Below are 18,581 nucleotides of genomic sequence, written 5' to 3'. Positions count from 1 at the left end.
AACTGTAATAATTTGTAATAAGTCGAGTTCTGACGTTTTTTGTTCTTTATTATTGGCAACTGAGTGTGTCAAGAGAGTCGGTAATTAGGAAGCACTTAGAGACAGCTATTTATAGAAAGATTAACAAACCTCTTATATATACATACATATATATATATATATATATGTATATATATATATATAGGTTACAGGGACCTTATAGTTAGGGTCAGATTTTACACACACAAAACCATAGAAGTGCAGCAGGTATAGTTAGAGTTATCTTAAATAACTATAACTCTCGCCCCTGGAGACCAGAAACATGCTGAGCAGGACAAGTAACAGAGAGATGAGCAGAGAATATTAGCAGGGACTGAAGAGATGTAGAATCCAGAGTCTAGTAAGCGAGCAATGATATAGAAACAATTGCAACATAACTGGGCTACACAATGGAACCCCTTCCATAGGAAAGAACAGGACGTGAGCCCTTTGGAAAAATGGTTCGGCCACCTTAAAATTGAAGGAAATGAGGAAGAAACATAAACTTGAAAAAAAATTACGAAATATATTTAAGGAATCAGAAGTGAATATTTGTTTGATGTTCCTCACTAGAAAATGTATAGTAAATGCCCCAACATCAAATTACAACTTGTTCCTGCATGTGGCGTATTGCAGGAGCCGGCATGCAGGAAGTCACCCCACAATCAGCTGCGCTGTTGAAAAGCTGACACACCCAGGGAAAACAGAAGATGGTGCTGAGCGAGAGCATGGTCATGTCCTTGCCTGAAAGAGAAATGCCCTTTAGCACGGGGCCAACCTCATAACCTTCTGTGGCATAGCCTGCATTTTGGAGATACGTAAGGAGAAATCCCTTACAAAAATACAAAAAATAAGACCAAGCCATAGGCCCAGTCTTCTTGGGATTCAGATAAGTGCAGTCATAACATAAAATTACTACTGAATCCCCTACAAGTCATAAGGAACCAAAGTGCAAACCAAATAACTGCATCTAAAACTGCCCTATTTTTGCTGTCGATTTATTTTATGCTACCAGACAGACCTCAGCATGCATTCTTCCACTAACGTTTGCAGCTTAGTACAGATATTTAACTAGCCTGCAAATAAGTTGTATATTGTTGCACAATAAACATGGAGCAGTAGCCTCATTGACTGTGCGGAGCCCCATGCAGTGGCGTAACAAAGGCTCCCGCAGCCCTTGTAGTGCGGAGGGCAGGGGAGCTCCGGGCCCCCCCTCAGTACAGCAGCCTGGCATGAGAACTTGCGCATGAGTGCGGAGGGTGGCTCCCTCCATGTTCTTTGGAGGGAGGCCCTCCAATTTCGTTATTCCACTGTCCACGTGCTACTAAAACAGAGTCTCAAAAATGCTTTTCACAGTTAGTTTTATTAGAAATGGACATAAGCAAATAGTTTGTGTCAAGGATTCAGACCTATATCCACATCCTCTCCAACACTTGCAGGCTTGGGATCTTCCAAACAATTCGTATCACAGGAAATTATAGGATTTAAAACCTAATTGACATACATTTCGCTTTATTTTACACTGCAATAAGACGCTGTTGAATTTCTGCCAGAAAAGGAAGAGATGAGATTTAGTGCTGGTTAGGCTTCCGGGTTTAGGTTTTTACAAAAAAGCAATACTGAATGCTAAAGAGTAATTAAAAGGGAAGAACTTAACAAGTAGGAGGAACAATAAGGCATACGTAGATAATTTGAGTAGCAGAGACAGGAAGAGGATCAGATGAGAGTCAGTGGGATTTTCCCTAAACATAAAGCACAGCAGCAGGGTTGGTTACTACATTTTCCTACTACCTGGAGCACACACCTAGAAGGTAGGCAGCGATGAAGAAGATTAGATTAGTTTCAAGGGTTCAAAGGGCAATGAATAGTCAAAGAAGGAATATGAAAACAGAATGAAAATAATCTGCAAGTTATTTAGGGTTTGGAGGGAACTATAACCCTTTGATTTCTCAAGAGAAAGCTAAATACAGAATGTATCCACCAGCTGAATTTTCTTCACCATACTATCCATATGGTGGGGAAAATTCAACTGGAGGATTCAGGTCCCTGTTTAGAGGTTCCTTCAGAAATTAAAAGGATTTTCAGATGCCACTAAACTCAGAATGAGGCTCTTAGTGTCCGGACCAAAAACGTTTCTACTGATAAAACAGATTATTAAATCAGTTTAGTTTAAAAAATGTCTGAAAACATGGAAACACTGACATTTAAATAGAGAAGGTAAGAACATTGTCAAAAGATAGGCATAATAGGGAATCTATAATTGAAGACGATTTGGTAGTTATTGGAAGTAAACATAAATTTAACAGAAGAGTCTGTGAGACATGAGTGCACTGCTAAAAAAGCAAAAGAAGAATGCATGCAGACTAGGTTTCAAATCCTAAACCATAAAAGGAAACTTACTCAAATGTATAGTCTTATATAGAAATATAGGACTTATGCGCAGCCTCATTGGTATGTGGTTGATGAGATTGAGGACGAGTGTGCTAGACAAAGGTCAGGACCTTTGGCCTCAATCTCAGCTACACTGTGGGCCTGATTTAAGAAAAGTGGCCCTGCTTCCAAAACAGCACCATGTTTCTTGCCCTCCTTAGTCCCCATACCACCACCATGTGTGCGCCATATTTAATATACGGTGCATCATGACACAGTGTGAGGGCAATAGCGTCAACATTTTTGATGCCATTGATGTACTGTGTAGGATTAGCGCCACAATTTTGGCGCTAATCCTGCACAGTACACAGGGGCCCATTGAAAGCAATGGTGTGCCCCCTTTTAACTCCTGATCTGGCACAGGCATGATATGGCGCAAGCAGTTACAAAGTGGCCCAATGCATGCATTACACCACTTTGAAAATATGGTGTGGCGATTTTGGCCTCATTGGGCCACATTAGTGTAAAAGAAAAACACGCTAATGTGGTGCAATGAGGCGCTAGGTCCTCTTAAATCTGGGCCTTTTTCTCTTCAGAGGACCAAAAACAACCAGCAGTTCAGACCATGTCGATATCAGCCTGCCTAATCCATTGTACACTGCCCAATAGCACATGAAGGGAGGTCAGCCTTCTGAACTGTATCTACATTTAATGAAGTAAACAAGATCAACCTGTCCTGTGGAATTACTTACCTTTTAGGCCAAAGAAGTCTGTGGGTGTAAACAGCAGTAGTGCCGAGCCTGAAAGACAGCGCTTATTTTATTTATTCATTATTTTTATTTTTACAAATGCATTAGAGCTAATATGCTGTTTCCGTGATCCATTGTTTATAGTCTTTGCTAATTTGTTCCTCCCTTATTTGTTCAATAAGCCAACCTTCTAGACTGTCCACCTACAAAAAATGAACGCGCAGTGCTAAGACAAATAACATTTTTAATGGATTATTTTTTATTCCAATTATGGAGCTTCTAAAGAGAGATGTGGAGGATGCATCACAGATGAATAGGGCCAGACTGATCATTTAGGTGATCTAAAAGGTCTAACTTGGGCATGTCAAAAATGTAATGACTAGACTGTTTAATTACTGCCAGGACTGCCATTCTTTTTAGAGAAAAGCTAACCTCCTGGAACTGCATTATGAAAAATGTCTTTAGCTCTTATGTACAAAATGTACCAAGGGTTAGTAAGGAGCGATCAGGACTGAGTGTTCATGTAGAACAATTAACGTGAAGCTAAATTGAAGGGCTAAAATCTTATTAACAGTTTGTAACGCATTAATATTAAATAATTATCGACGAGTGGCAGTTCTTCACCAGTTCATGCATGTTTATGTTTGGTAATGCCCCGCGCAATGTTTTATTTACACGCAGGGTATTTGGACTATGTGTATTGGTTCCTGTTGGACCTGGCTTTTTGACAGGGTCATCCCCAAACTTTTTGCCTTCCTCCTTTTCTTTTTCTGACCTCATTTTTGCTGGTTTTTAGACTCTGCCCACTTTACCACTGCTAACCAGTGCTAAAGTGCATATGCTCTCTCCCTTAAAACATGGTAACTTTGAATCATACCTGATTGGACTATTAATTTACTTATAAGTCCCTAGTAAGGTGCACTTTATGTGCATAGGGCTGGTAAATTAAATGCTACTAGTGGGCCAGCAGCACTGGTTGTGCCACCCACTTAAGTAGCCCCTTTTCCTTGTCTCAGGCATGCCATTGCAAGGCCTGTGTGTGCAGTTTCACTGCCACCTCGACTTGGCATTTAAAAGTACTTGCCAAGCCTAGAACTCCCCTTTTTCTACATATAAGTCACCCTTAATGTGTGCCCTAGGTAACCCCTAGAGCAGGGTGCTGTGTAGGTAAGAGGCAGGACATGTACCTGTGTAGTTATATGTCCTGGTAGTGTAAAACTCCTGAATTCGTTTTTGCACTACTGTGAGGCCTGCTCCCTTCATAGGCTAACATTGGGGCTGCCCTCATACACTGTTGAAGTGGCAGCTGCTGATCTGAAAGGAGCAGGAAGGTCATATTTAGTATGGCCAGAATGGTAATACAAAATCCTGCTGACTGGTGAAGTCGGATTTAATATTACTATTCTAGAAATGCCACTTTTAGAAAGTGAGCATTTCTTTGCACTTAAATCCTTCTGTGCCTTACAATCCACGTCTGGCTGGGCTTGGTTGACAGCTCCTTGGGCATTCACTCAGACACACCCCAAACACAGGGTACTCAGCCTCACTTGCATACATCTGCATTTTGAATGGGTCTTCCTGGGCTGGGAGGGTGGAGGGCCTGCTCTCACACAAAGGACTGCCACACCCCCTACTCGGACCCTGGCAGACAGGATTGAACTGAAAGGGGACCTGGTGCACTTCTTAGCCACTCTTTGAAGTCTCCCCCACTTCAAAGGCACATTTGGGTATAAAACAGGGCCTCTGCCCTACCTCATCAGACACTTGCTGGAGAAGAAACCTGAACCAGAAACTACATCCTGCCAAGAAGAACTGCCTGGCTGCTCAAAGGACTCACCTGTCTGCTTTCTACAAAGGACTGCTGCCTTGCTGTTGGCCTGCTGCCTTGCTGAACTCTTGTCTGGCTGTGAAAGTGCTCTCCAAGGGCTTGGATAGAGCTTGCCTCCTGTTCCCTGAAGTCTCAGGACCAAAAAGACTTCCCTCTTTCACTTGGACGCTCCGTGCGCTGAAAATTTCGACGCACAGCTTGTTCCGCGGCGAAAAAAACGCCGCACACCGACGCTGATCGACGCGACGCTCTTGGGCCGACCGAAAATCCGACGCACGGCTTCGCAAGGACAACGCCGCCCGACCTATAGAGGAGAAATCGATGCGACGCCTGCCATGAGATTGTAATTTCGATGCGCAGCCCCGCAGAACGACGCGCAGCCGGAATACAAGCAGGAAAATCCCCGCACAGACCCGGGACATCTGGTAATCCCCGCGATCCACGAAAAGAGACTGTCCGCGCACCGGAAAACGACGCATGACTTCCCCGTGTGGAAAATAACGACGCAAGTCTGTGTGTGCTGGGGAGAAATCGACGCACACACCCTTTTTCCATGCACCTCTTCTTTTGTGGCCCTCTGAGGAGATTTTTCCACTCTAAACCAGGTACTTGTGCTTGAAAGAGACTTTGTTTACTTTCTAAAGACTTAAGACACTTTATATCACTTTTCAGTGATATCTTTACAAATTCGTATTGCAACTTTGATCGTTTTGACCTGAAGATACCCAGATAAATATTATATATTTTTCTAAACACTGTGTGGTGTATTTTTGTGGTGTTATGCTATGGTGTTGTATGATTTATTGCACAAATGCTTTACACATTGCCTTCTAAGTTAAGCCTGACTGCTCGTGCCAAGCTACCGGAGGGTGAGCACAGGCTGATTTTGGATTGTGTGTGACTTACCCTGACTAGAGTGAGGGTTCTTGCTTGGACAGAGGGCAACCTGACTGCCAACCAAAAACCCCATTTCTAACATTGGTGGCAGCGGTGGGATAGGACTTGTATTTGTGCAGTGACATACAGTAGCTAAGTATTTCACTACCTACCCACAGTTGAAGGTCAACTTGGTTTTTATCTCTTTTTGCAAATCCGTTTTTTTTTCTGACAATTTTCAAAAACTAAATCCTCACTCAACATGTCTCTGACTGGGTCTCAGACAGGGGACTTTGACCTACTCCAGTTGGATACATGTACGGTCAAACAACTAAGAGGATTCTGCAGGGCATTGAGGGTACCCACCCAAGGGGCCTCCAGAAAGGAGGACTTTCAAGTGGCGCTGAGGGCCTGGGCAGAAGCACATTTAGAGGATGATGAGGAAGAGGAGCCAGAAAATGGCCCCTCAGAGGAATTTTCACTATCTGTGGATGGTGTTACCACTGCAATTGTGCACCCTTCCAGACCAGGGAGCAGTGTCTCTGTGCAAAGCCTGACCGCAGAGGAAAGGAGAGAAGAAAGGGAGTTCCAATTGCAAATGGCAAAACTGAAAATTGAGGCTCAACAGGAGGAGAGAAGGGCAGAAAGAGAAGCCAAACAAGCTGAGGCTGAAAGAGCAGCCAAACAGATTGAAGCTGAAAGGGCAGCCAAACAAGCGGAAGCGGAAAGAGCAGCCAAACAAGCGGAAGTTGAAAGAGCAGCCAAACAGATGGAAGCTGAAAGAGCTTTGGCTGAAAAGAAACTATTGTTGGCTCATGAACTGAGTCTCAAGGAGCTGGAGATCAAGGCAAGACAGTCTGAATCCAGCAATAATGGTGGCAGCATACTGACAGGACCTGCTGGAGAAAAGAAGGTTCGTATACCCAAAAATGTGGTGCCCAGTTTTGTGGTGGGAGATGACATAGATAAATGGTTAGCTGCTTATGAAGTTGCACTAAGGGCTCATGAGGTTCCTGAAGGGCAATGGGGGGTAGCTATGTGGGGTTATGTACCGCCATTGGGGAGGGATACACTCCTCACATTGGATCAACCTGATCAAAACACATACCCACTTCAGAAAGCCACTTTACTTGCCAAGTTTGGGCTGACCCCTGAGGGATACCGTCAGAGGTTCAGGGACAGCACCAAACAAACCACACAAACATGGGTAGATTTCTTTGACTTCTCCAGTAAGGCACTGAATGGATGGGTGCGGGGCAACAAAGTAGCTGATTATAAAGGTTTATATGACTTGATTCTGAGAGAGCATATGCTTAATACTACTTTTACAGAGTTGCGCCAGCACTTAGTGGATAGTAAGCTGACTGATCCCAGGAAGCTTGCTGAGGAGGCAGACCTCTGGGCAAGCACCAGAGTGTCCAAAAAGGTATCTGGGAGTGACCCCGAGAAGGGTAGTTCCGGTTCCCCCCAACAAAGTGATGGGGAGGTTAGAAATGACCCAGACGAGTCCCAGAGTAAGGGGGGAAGAAAGGGTTCCCATACCTCATCTGAGAAACAGGGTGGGGGTTCTTGTGGGCAGTGGCCCAAAGCATCCCATTCCCAAACCCGCTGCTTTGAGTATTCCCAGATAGGACACAGGAAGGGGGACTCTGTCTGTCCAAAGAGCTCACCCAATATTGGGACCTCTACAGGGGTGGCCCATGTGGCCTAAGGGGAATGTAGTCCCCAGGGGCAGGTCGTAGACCATGCCTTCATCTCCTTTAGTTGGGAGGTGGACTCAGAGGGCAAACTGGTGATCCCTGAGGGTGGGAGTCGTCACTTCCACCAGGTGGGAGTGAATGGGATCCCAGTCACCGCTCTGAGAGACACAGGGGCTAGTCTTACCATGATTGTGGAGAGACTAGTGTCACCAGAGCAGTACACCGGACAGGTGTATAGAGTGACTCCAGCCATTGGGGAAGATTTCTTCCGCCCCATGGCCCGGGTGTCCCTAGAGTGGGGTGGGGAGGTGACCCAGAGGCGGGTCATAGTTAGTCCCCAGCTGCCCATTGACTGCATTCTGGGGAATGAGTTTCCCTTAGTGTCAGGAGAGCTGAGAGGGCCAACCCCCAAGGGTGCCCTAACAGTTCGGATGTCTGGCAGTACCACTCCCCAGAGGAGGGTATGTAAGCCCCGATGGGGAGGCATGGGGAGGAAGGACTCAGCCCTGTCCTCTGTTCAGCCTCAGAGTACAGACCCTGGGCTGAGGGACCAGTATCAGGGACCCACCCCTGGCCTGGTGAGAGTGGAGAAGGGGTGCAAGACCCCTGGGGTTACTACCCCCCATTCGGGGATGCTACAGGAATCCCTTGGGAGCTCCCTACCAGCCCCCCAGTTGGAGGAGAAGCTCAGCCAACGGCCCCCCTCAGGGTCTCCACCTAGCAGTGGATGGTCAGGGGCCTGGCTCATAACACTGACAGCTGTCAGTGGCATCTGTTGGTTTCTGTCCTTGTGGGCAGAGTTTTCCCTGGGTTGGGGACAGAAGTCAGACCCAAGGAATGGAATGGGCCACATCACTTTGTTGGCCATGGTGATACTGTCTGCATACTGGGATGCATCTGTAAGCAAATTAAAGTTAGGAGCTGTACAGGTGGGGTCCTCAGGAGATGAGAAGAGTTCCCCATGGTCCAGATCAGTGGCCCCAGAGAGTATAGACAAAGAAGCCTCTCTGAGTTCAGAAAGGTGTAGAACTGGCGAGTGCCCCTGCAGTAGTGGGCCATTGTCCATGTTCTATCGCCTTAAGCAGGGAAGTCCAGCAGAGTGTTGATTAGTCTACCCTGGCTTTAGGCTGGGAGGGGGTCATGTTGGACCTGGCTTTTTGACAGGGTCATCCCCAAACTTTTTGCCTTCCTCCTTTTCTTTTTCTGACCTCATTTTTGCTGGTTTTTAGACTCTGCGCACTTTACCACTGCTAACCAGTGCTAAAGTGCATATGCTTTCTCCCTTAAAACATGGTAACTTTGAATCATACCTGATTGGACTATTAATTTACTTATAAGTCCCTAGTAAGGTGCACTTTATGTGCATAGGGCTGGTAAATTAAATGCTACTAGTGGACCAGCAGCACTGGTTGTGCCACCCACTTAAGTAGCCCCTTTTCCTTGTCTCAGGCCTGCCATTGCAAGGCCTGTGTGTGCAGTTTCACTGCCACCTCGACTTGGCATTTAAAAGTACTTGCCAAGCCTAGAACTCCCCTTTTTCTACATATAAGTCACCCTTAATGTGTGCCCTAGGTAACCCCTAGAGCAGGGTGCTGTGTAGGTAAGAGGCAGGACATGTACCTGTGTAGTTATATGTCCTGGTAGTGTAAAACTTCTGAATTCGTTTTTGCACTACTGTGAGGCCTGCTCCCTTCATAGGCTAACATTGGGGCTGCCCTCATACACTGTTGAAGTGGCAGCTGCTGATCTGAAAGGAGCAGGAAGGTCATATTTAGTATGGCCAGAATGGTAATACAAAATCCTGCTGACTGGTGAAGTCGGATTTAATATTACTATTCTAGAAATGCCACTTTTAGAAAGTGAGCATTTCTTTGCACTTAAATCCTTCTGTGCCTTACAATCCACGTCTGGCTGGGCTTGGTTGACAGCTCCTTGGGCATTCACTCAGACACACCCCAAACACAGGGTACTCAGCCTCACTTGCATACATCTGCATTTTGAATGGGTCTTCCTGGGCTGGGAGGGTGGAGGGCCTGCTCTCACACAAAGGACTGCCACACCCCCTACTGGGACCCTGGCAGACAGGATTGAACTGAAAGGAGACCTGGTGCACTTCTTAGCCACTCTTTGAAGTCTCCCCCACTTCAAAGGCACATTTGGGTATAAAACAGGGCCTCTGCCCTACCTCATCAGACACTTGCTGGAGAAGAAACCTGAACCAGAAACTACATCCTGCAAGAAGAACTGCCTGGCTGCTCAAAGGACTCACCTGTCTGCTTTCTACAAAGGACTGCTGCCTTGCTGTTGGCCTGCTGCCTTGCTGAACTCTTGTCTGGCTGTGAAAGTGCTCTCCAAGGGCTTGGATAGAGCTTGCCTCCTGTTCCCTGAAGTCTCAGGACCAAAAAGACTTCCCTCTTTCACTTGGACGCTCCGTGCGCCGAAAATTTCGACGCACAGCTTGTTCCGCGGCGAGAAAAACGCCACACACTGACGCTGATCGACGTGACGCTCTTGGGCCGACCGAAAATCCGACGCACGGCTTCGCAAGGACAATGCCGCCCGACCTATAGAGGAGAAATCGACGCCTGCCGTGAGATCGTAATTTCGACGCGCAGCCCCGCAGAACGACGTGCAGCCGGAAAACAAGCAGGAAAATCCACGCACAGACCCGGGACATCTGGTAATCCCCGCGATCCACGAAAAGAGACTGTCCGCGCACCGGAAAATGACGCACGACTTCCCCACGTGGAAAATAACGACGCAAGTCCGTGTGTGCTGGGGAGAAATCGACGCACACACCCTTTTTCCACGCACCTCTTCTTTTGTGGCCCTCTGAGGAGATTTTTACACTCTAAACCAGGTACTTGTGCTTGAAAGAGACTTTGTTTACTTTCTAAAGACTTAAGACACTTTATATCACTTTTCTGTGATATCTTTACAAATTCGTATTGCAACTTTGATCGTTTTGACCTGAAGATACCCAGATAAATATTATATATTTTTCTAAACACTGTGTGGTGTATTTTTGTGGTGTTATGCTATGGTGTTGTATGATTTATTGCACAAATGCTTTACACATTGCCTTCTAAGTTAAGCCTGACTGCTCGTGCCAAGCTACCGGAGGGTGAGCACAGGCTGATTTTGGATTGTGTGTGACTTACCCTGACTAGAGTGAGGGTTCTTGCTTGGACAGAGGGCAACCTGACTGCCAACCAAAAACCCCATTTCTAACAGTTCCTTACAGGATGAATTCTAAGGATGGCCTTGTGGAGTAGAAAACAGTGGTGAGCAACTGCCCCCTTATTCAGCCTGCAGGGTTGTACTGTTTTAAAACCACAATTACAACGATAGCAGTGAGTCCTAAGTAATTGTGTGCTACTGAATGGTAAACTGAGACACATTTTGATATACAGATTAATATTTGGAGCCGCTGTTTAGTGCTCATACGACCAATAGAACCACCCTGCTTTCTGAGGCGTTGTATGTGGGACTAAGAAACGTGGGGCTCTCAAAGCACGACAAATATAGGGATGTTTGAAGCACACATACAGTGTAGACACACACACATTTGCATATATGTGTGTCTGTGTGTGTATAGTCACTGAAAAAGACAAAGCTTAAAGTGGTTTGAAAGCTAGGAATTGTGATAATGTTGTTTTACATTAAAACCAATTTAAAATTCTCTGAAAAAACAAAGGTTAAAGGGATGTTGTAGTTACAAGCGTAGAGTGGCCCTAGGGCAAGGCCAAAGACATCCATGGGCCCCGCAAGCAATGACAACATGGACAGCGAGGTTCCTCTCTGCGCGCCCAGCACTGGGGTTTGTCTGACAACGGGACGTCCCTGATGGAACTGAAGTCTATAGCACGTTTTAAAGCGATCGCCAGCATTTTCACTTACTTACCCTAATCAGTATTTGTTAGTTTGCATGCGCTGTTGCTTTTCAGGAGGATTCTTGATAGCCCCCAGCACAACAAGCTCCTTCGTGAAAACGCATTAATTTCTCCTTGTTTGTTTTTTTGTAGGATAGTGAACGTTTCCAATCACGAAGTCAAGAAATGGAGCAAAAACTTACAGCCAAAGAACAAGAACTGGAGCAAATTGCCAAACGACAGAAAAGGGTAATGATTCCTTGTCACAATACAAAAAACACCTTGTCGTCCCTTCGGCCTCTCATTGCCTCTTGAGTTTTGTGCTGTGCTGCCGGCTAAAAGTATTTCTGCTCTGATGCTTTTGCTTTTATTGATTAAATGCCATTCTGCAGTGGGGCCGGAGAGTCCATCATAAAGCTACTACCCATTATCAATAGTGCTCTTGACATCAAAGATCAACATATAAATGCTTCTTGGGATGACAGTGCCATCAAAACATCTCTTCTACTGGTCAGGATTTTTTATAATATTTGGAAATTGTTCAGATAATACCTCTTCCTGTTGACATTCTGTGTTATAAATAGGATACTTTCGAATTTGAAATGTGTTCTGTTAATTAAATATGCTTTTTGTTAAGGTACCTATGTTTGGTAATAAGTGTATGCTGTCCATGTCATGTCTGAGCTCATCTACTGAATTGTAGCCTACAGTATGAGGAAGTGCTGATGTACATCAGCGGTGTTGTCAACAGTGGTGGCTGCTGCCAGGGAGGGCTGGTGTAGCAGCGCGTGGAATGGGGGGCAGTAGAGAGGTAATAATAATAAAAAAAATACTCACCTGCCGCCTCTGTGCGTCTATGCTTGCTCCCCTCTCCACCCAATCCAGATGCTTCTGTCATGCTGTAACCCAGCATGGGATAAGTGCTGGGATTGGCCTGGGCAGCCTGAAATGCTGCTCAGTTAGGGAGTCGGAGCCTGCGCTTGGTCTCCACCCGACTGTACAAAACAGCTTGGTTGGAGAGTTCTAAGTGCACATGCCACTTTGGCCAGCTAAGGGTAGCTCTCCATACCGATATGCACACTTGGGCCCGTATTTATACTTTTTTTAGCGCCGCATTTGCGGCGCTTTTTGACGTAAAACGGCGCAAACTTACAAAATACAATGGCATTTTGCAAGTTTGCGCCGTTTTTGTGTCAAAAAACGACGCAAATGCGGCGCAAAAAAAGTATAAATACGGGCCCTAGAGTGCACCTACCACTCCTCCTCTCTGTTGACACAGAAAATGCTGGCCCCACCTCGCCCTGTCCTAGACTCGACAGATTAGCTAAACTGAAAAAATAATAATAAAATACTTTTATTATAATTTTATTTTTCTGATTTCTGCTGCCTTTAAGCTGTGGTGCGGACCTCCTCCTCCATAACCGACTAGTTATCAACTGCACTAAGTAGTCGTTCTACCTATAACAGTTGGCTGACTGACTGGTTAATCACGCTTGCAAAGCATATAAAAACCTGGTAGGAACTTCTTGCACTGGTGGTCTAACAGAATCACAATTGTGTCCTGAGCAGATATTTGTAGGAGGTCAGGCAACTATGTGTCCAAACAGAATTAGAGAGGTTACTCCTGATGAGGGCAGCATGGCTAGCGAAATGGCACTTACAAATTATAGCAAGCCTGATCTTAGGGTACAGTTGAAATTGCTAATGGTGCACCGAGGGACCAGAGAAGAAGTATATCAGTGATCTTAGCTGATATCAGCACGAACTTGGCCCTAGGGCATTAAGGTGCTTCATAAGAGAACCAGATGTCACACATTTTTAAAGGCACAGGAATTTTAAGCCATTGGGACAGAATCACAGGATGATCAGCCAGGACTCGAACCTGGTTCCTCAGTTACAAAGTCAGGAACTCTAGACATTACCCCACATCTCCAACCCAGTTAGACTGTCAGGTACCATACTGTGGAGGTGATGCAGAGGTTTATGAGAAACCAACTCAAGTTATGCCTAGACTCCTAAAGGGGTCTTGTGGCTTTGGATGTTCGGCAGACCATCATACATGGTATTGGTGTAGTGGAGAAAGCAGTTAATGGTTTCTTAAAGATTAGCATGGAAGTGCTTTTATTAAGGAATGGCAAATAAAGAGGCAATTAGGTTCTACTGCATTGATTTTTACCCCGCATGTCCATTGACATGAAAAATAATGCCCAGGTATTTATTTTGGGAACACAAAGCAAATCCAGCCCTTATGGGGGGAGAAGAGATGTAATAGCTTGGTCACACTTGAGTAGGCCTGGTTGTTTTGTACAAGTACAATGATCTCTGTTTTGGCAACATTCAACTGCAAGAAAATACATCTCATCCATTTCTTAACTCTGCCAGAAGACAAGACTGGAATGGAGAGATGTCTTCAGTAGAGCCTCTCTCTGTAATGCGATGTTGAGTATCGCCAGTGATCAACTGGAACTAAACAGAGTTATTTTAACTTACGTTTTGCTGTATGGCTAGTTGTGCAATACACAGAGGAGCCAGTAGGAATGCTGTATTGATAACAGAAGAGTTGGGAAGGAATGGTTATACTTTAAAAAGATAAGTCCTACCTGATAAAAAAGAAGCAACCATTTTAAGTTGTAAGAATAAGCATTAGCCAAGACGGAGAGCCTAAACAAAAGTATTGCACGTGGCCATGGTATCAAAGTATACATACATGTCCAGAAGGATAAAAGTCGACTTAAGCTGTCAGTACCATGTCTAGGCCTAAAACATCATTGGAAAAGGGAAAGGAAGTGATGCTGGTCAAGAAAGCTCTGAAGCTAGTCCACTTCAATGAGTGGCTTTAATAATGTACACACTATGTTGATGAACATGGGTATGCTGTCCAGGTTTCTGAGCGAGTTTCACATGCCTTGTGTCCTATCTAGTTTTTCAGCTCATTATGGCCTTTCATTGGACCACTTAATGTGGATTAAGAACTCCTTTGCAGTTACATTACTGATTACTGGACAGTACATTCTTTAGTCATGACACTAATAGCATGTATTCCATGCTTTAGTTAAGTGCCTTCTGTTGTGAGTTTCACTACAGATCACCCTTTCTAGTGGGATTGTATAATTAATTTTATGATTCTGTATCCCTTTTGTATTGGCCCATAACTATGCCTGAGCTTTCTCTGCTTCAGTGTTCCATACTCTGTTGAAATTGTCTTAATCTTTACAGATTCCTTTCTCTTGAGTTGTTCTCTATCTAAGACTGAGGTGGCCTGAATAACAGGAGTAAAGTCTTCTGTCAGTCAGTGCTGCCTTCTCCTGACCACTGACATAAATACATAAGACCAGACTTAGGGCCTCATTTTAACCCTGGCCCCAACAGGCTGGCGGTCCGAAATGCCACATCCGCGGTCACACCGTTGGGACCGGTGGTATACTGCCATGGCGGTCCCAGCAGTCACAATCCGCCAGGGCAGCGCTGCCCTGGGGATTTTGACTCCCCTTACCACCAGCCTGTCCATGGTGGTAGACACCGCCATGGAAAGGCTGGCGGTAAGGGGACTTCCGGGGCCCCTGGGGCCCCCTGCACTGCCCATGCAATCAGCATGGGCAGTGCAGGGGCCCCCCAGCACAGCCCCATCGTGATTTCCACTGTCTGCTTGGCAGACAGTGGAAAGTGTGACGGATGCTGCTGCACCCGCCGCACCGCCACATTGCCGCTGGCTCCATTAGCAGCTGGCTGCAATGTTACGGCCCAGCGGGGATGTTGAAATGCAGCCGGCGGGTTTCCGGCCGCATAGGCGGCCGTTTGGCGGTTCAACCTTGTTGGGCGGCAGAGGCCGCAAGCCAAGGTTGAAATGAGGGCCTTAATTTTTAAGTAGGCTGAAGCTCCATTTTCTATCTTTTTGCAGACTCATCAGCATGTTTGGCGTTAAGCCATTTAGATACCTTGTTATGCCTTGTTATCTGAATTTTGAGGTCAAACAAGAACAACAGACAAAACTGTTAAGTCTGAATTGTCATATTTTCACAACATTATTTTAAAAGAATACATATTAGAATAGCTCACTGGTTATATGAAACATTCCTTATCTTAGATAAGATATAGTACAAAAGGAATTGACACTTCACCATTTGTCAGGAGAGATCCTTTGCCCCACATTATTGTAAACAAGATACTGCTAGAGAAGATCCTGCCTGCCACAGATGCTGCAGTATCGTACTTTCTACTAAAAACTAACATCAAGCTGGGAAAAGCTGATGATGATGATGCCACAAATGGTTCCCTTTTGCAGGGAACACGGCCTCCTGGACTCCTGATAATTACAGTGTTTTGCTGTAAATAGGTATGCAATGTGCTCATTCTCCGTAGAAAAACCTAGATACAAGTTATGCTACTCCAAGAACTCCTAGCGAAGCGCATAGAAGTAGGTTTTAAAGTGTTAGGTTTAGATGATGTTTTAACAATAGCTGAAATATTTGTATTATTCTTGTTGTTTGCAACTTACATTAGTTTTCTTTTAATCATATTCTGTGTGGTTATTTTAGATGTGCTGAACACCAGAGTTCGCCTGTTGAAATAAATACACTTTTTAGTTAAGTGTCTTTTAATTAGTGTAGTTTGTGTGAATGGTATTAAAGAGAACAAAAAAAGTTTGTTTCTAAGCACCATGGTGTCCCTGTATATCTCTCTTTATGGACGGCTAGTAACCCAAAAGATTGATGCCACTTTAACTTTTTATTGGGTAGGTGTCATGTTACCTGTGGGTATGAAACCCACAGTGACTGTACTGTATATGTGTATTTATTTATTTTGCATAATGAATTCGATCATAAAAAGATCAACATTGATGTCAATTTAAATAATTTACTATGCCATTTCAATTTATTGAAATGGAATGAATTAAATATATTGCACTTGTACATATGAAAAGAACAGAGTATTACATGAAACCACTTATTGTTTCTTGCTAAACCCTAACGCAAAACAAAACAGCCGGAGCTCAAGGGTGCAGTAAAATCATTTTATGCTAACAGAACACATTATCACCTATGTAAGAAATTGGACTATTGGTTGAGGCGGGGTGGAGGCCCACTCAGGCCACAGCCAGAATCCTTGTGAATCCTTGTGAAGGTGTCCCTGTAGAGCAGAACAGGAGGTCAGCCAGCTCAGCCTTGGAGTCACTCAGGTAAGTCTAGGATGATGTTAAGCAGGTCTAGTATTCTCTATCAGTCTGCTGTGAAGTCCTCAAGCAGCAAGGCCGGCCTCTGGCAGCAGCAGGGTAGTCCTCTGGTGGCAGCGCATTCCTTTCATCTGTAATGTCCACATGGCCAGGTGTGTACTGATGAGTGGCTCTGGAGGTCCAATATTTATACCTGGTGCCAGTCGTTGTGTGTGGGCGAACACTGTGTCCTACTCTCCTGACATCAGGTTCTTGAAAGTTATTCCTTTCCCCATTCAAGGCTTCAGCAAGTTGAGGAAAACTAATGTCAGGTTTTTTTGGGTGTGCTGGAGGCAAAACCTTTGAAGTGTAAATGGGACAGGGAAGAGCTCCTCCACTAGCCATACTGGTGAGATGGTACATCCTGTCCACACCTCAGCCCCTTTGTGTCACAAACTGGAATGAATACACAAACCACAACAGCACACCCATTCACAGCAATGTGACCCAGAACACTGGGACCTACTTTCAGAGTCATACAGATACACTTTGTTGATCAAATTATTTTCAGTGGGACAGGTTTGTGAACTGCAGCATTGAAAAGCTCATGCTAATACCATGATTCAATCAATAGGAAAGATGATCAAAGGTGGTACAACAATGAGGATCATTTTCACTGGTACTGAAGGTAGAAACAACAAGGTGCAGGAGTAATGGTGCGTAATCCTCAATGAATGACTCCTGTAGTGGTGTGCAGTAAAAAATTAAAAATCCTTAAACACAAGAATTGTACTAGAATTCTTCTCTGCATCCAGTTCTGTCTTTTGATGAGTTTCATGGAACCACAGTCTGCAAGTTTTAGAGCTGACAGCAAGCTCCCTGCTGCAAAAACTATGTATTTTGATTGCCTAGCGAGAACACTTCATGAGATAACTATAACCGCACCTTTTGTTCTACGTCATTGCATATCCCCAAATTTCAACTGAAATGTTGTGAAATACTTACTAATCTAAATAAGCAAAAGGACAGTATTTTCTTTACCTCTGCCACATTGTCTTAAAATGTACATGTGTCTTCACAGAAGCTGAGTAAATGAGGTTGTCATCTATACAAATTATCCTGTAAAATTGTCAGGGCTTCATCACTGAAAATATTCAAAGGCATCTGGAGAGCTTCAGAGCGTGAAGGACGTGACCTCATTATTATACAATCCAAACAGTGCATAATGCAGTTTTTGCTTTATCATCCTCTGACACCACATAATTGATATGCTCCTCTGCTATCAGGTTTAGTAAACATCTCATTTAACTATGAGAACAAATTAAGGTAATTGCTATCTATTTTTAACTATAATCCTGTTGTTTGTTCTGCAATCAATACATAGGGCCTTGTTACGAGTTTGGCAGTCTGAGCACTGCCATTGCGGCTGCCCGGCGGGCATTGGCTTGGCGGTTGGACCACCGTATTACATTGTTAGCAGTCCCATAGAGCAAAGACTGCCACGGTCCCGCCGACACCGCCAGGCTGTGCCGTCGGCCACGGGGACGAGACAGGCCAAACAGGCTGACGGAGCCAGTGTTTCTGCGGTATACATTATGATGTTGCACACCGCCAATGTGACTGTGGCTGCCCAACCACCATGCTCCAGCAGGCGGAAACGGAGAGTACAAAGGATGCAGCTCACCTGTAGGCAGTGTTACATGCCACCATGGAGACCATCACACACATCCTGCCGCTGCTCATTGATGGAACTTAAAATCCACACTGCTGTGGATGCAACAGAGAGTAAGAACACAAACCTACCTGAGTCATTACACTCAACAACAGATCATCATGCTGTCATCCACATGATATGGGGGCTCACGCTACGAGCACCAAGCACACCAAGTACTCGTGTCATTGTGTCCACAGTCGGAGTCATGGGGGACACCAGCACTGCTCCCAAAGTCAGATATTGCAAACAACAGCAAATGGATCAGTAATCAGGGTGAAACACACACAACTGTATGCATACAACAT

At 44.9% G+C, this 18,581-nt stretch overlaps 1 protein-coding gene across 4 annotated transcripts in view; it reads left to right on the top strand.

Moving 5' to 3' along the window:
- The window catches only part of CRACR2A (calcium release activated channel regulator 2A), a 953,477-nt gene that overhangs the window by 587,951 nt on the left and 346,945 nt on the right, over positions 1-18,581 (top strand). For all 4 annotated transcript variants that reach the window (XM_069228394.1, XM_069228393.1, XM_069228396.1 and 1 more), the window contains one exon: positions 11,567-11,662. In XM_069228394.1, coding sequence (XP_069084495.1) covers positions 11,567-11,662 — 96 coding nt within the window. The remainder of the gene's footprint in view (positions 1-11,566; positions 11,663-18,581) is intronic.

Source organism: Pleurodeles waltl, chromosome 4_1, assembly GCF_031143425.1.
Source record: "Pleurodeles waltl isolate 20211129_DDA chromosome 4_1, aPleWal1.hap1.20221129, whole genome shotgun sequence".
Lineage (NCBI taxonomy): Eukaryota > Metazoa > Chordata > Amphibia > Caudata > Salamandridae > Pleurodeles > Pleurodeles waltl.
This window is presented reverse-complemented; position numbering and strand designations above follow the sequence as displayed.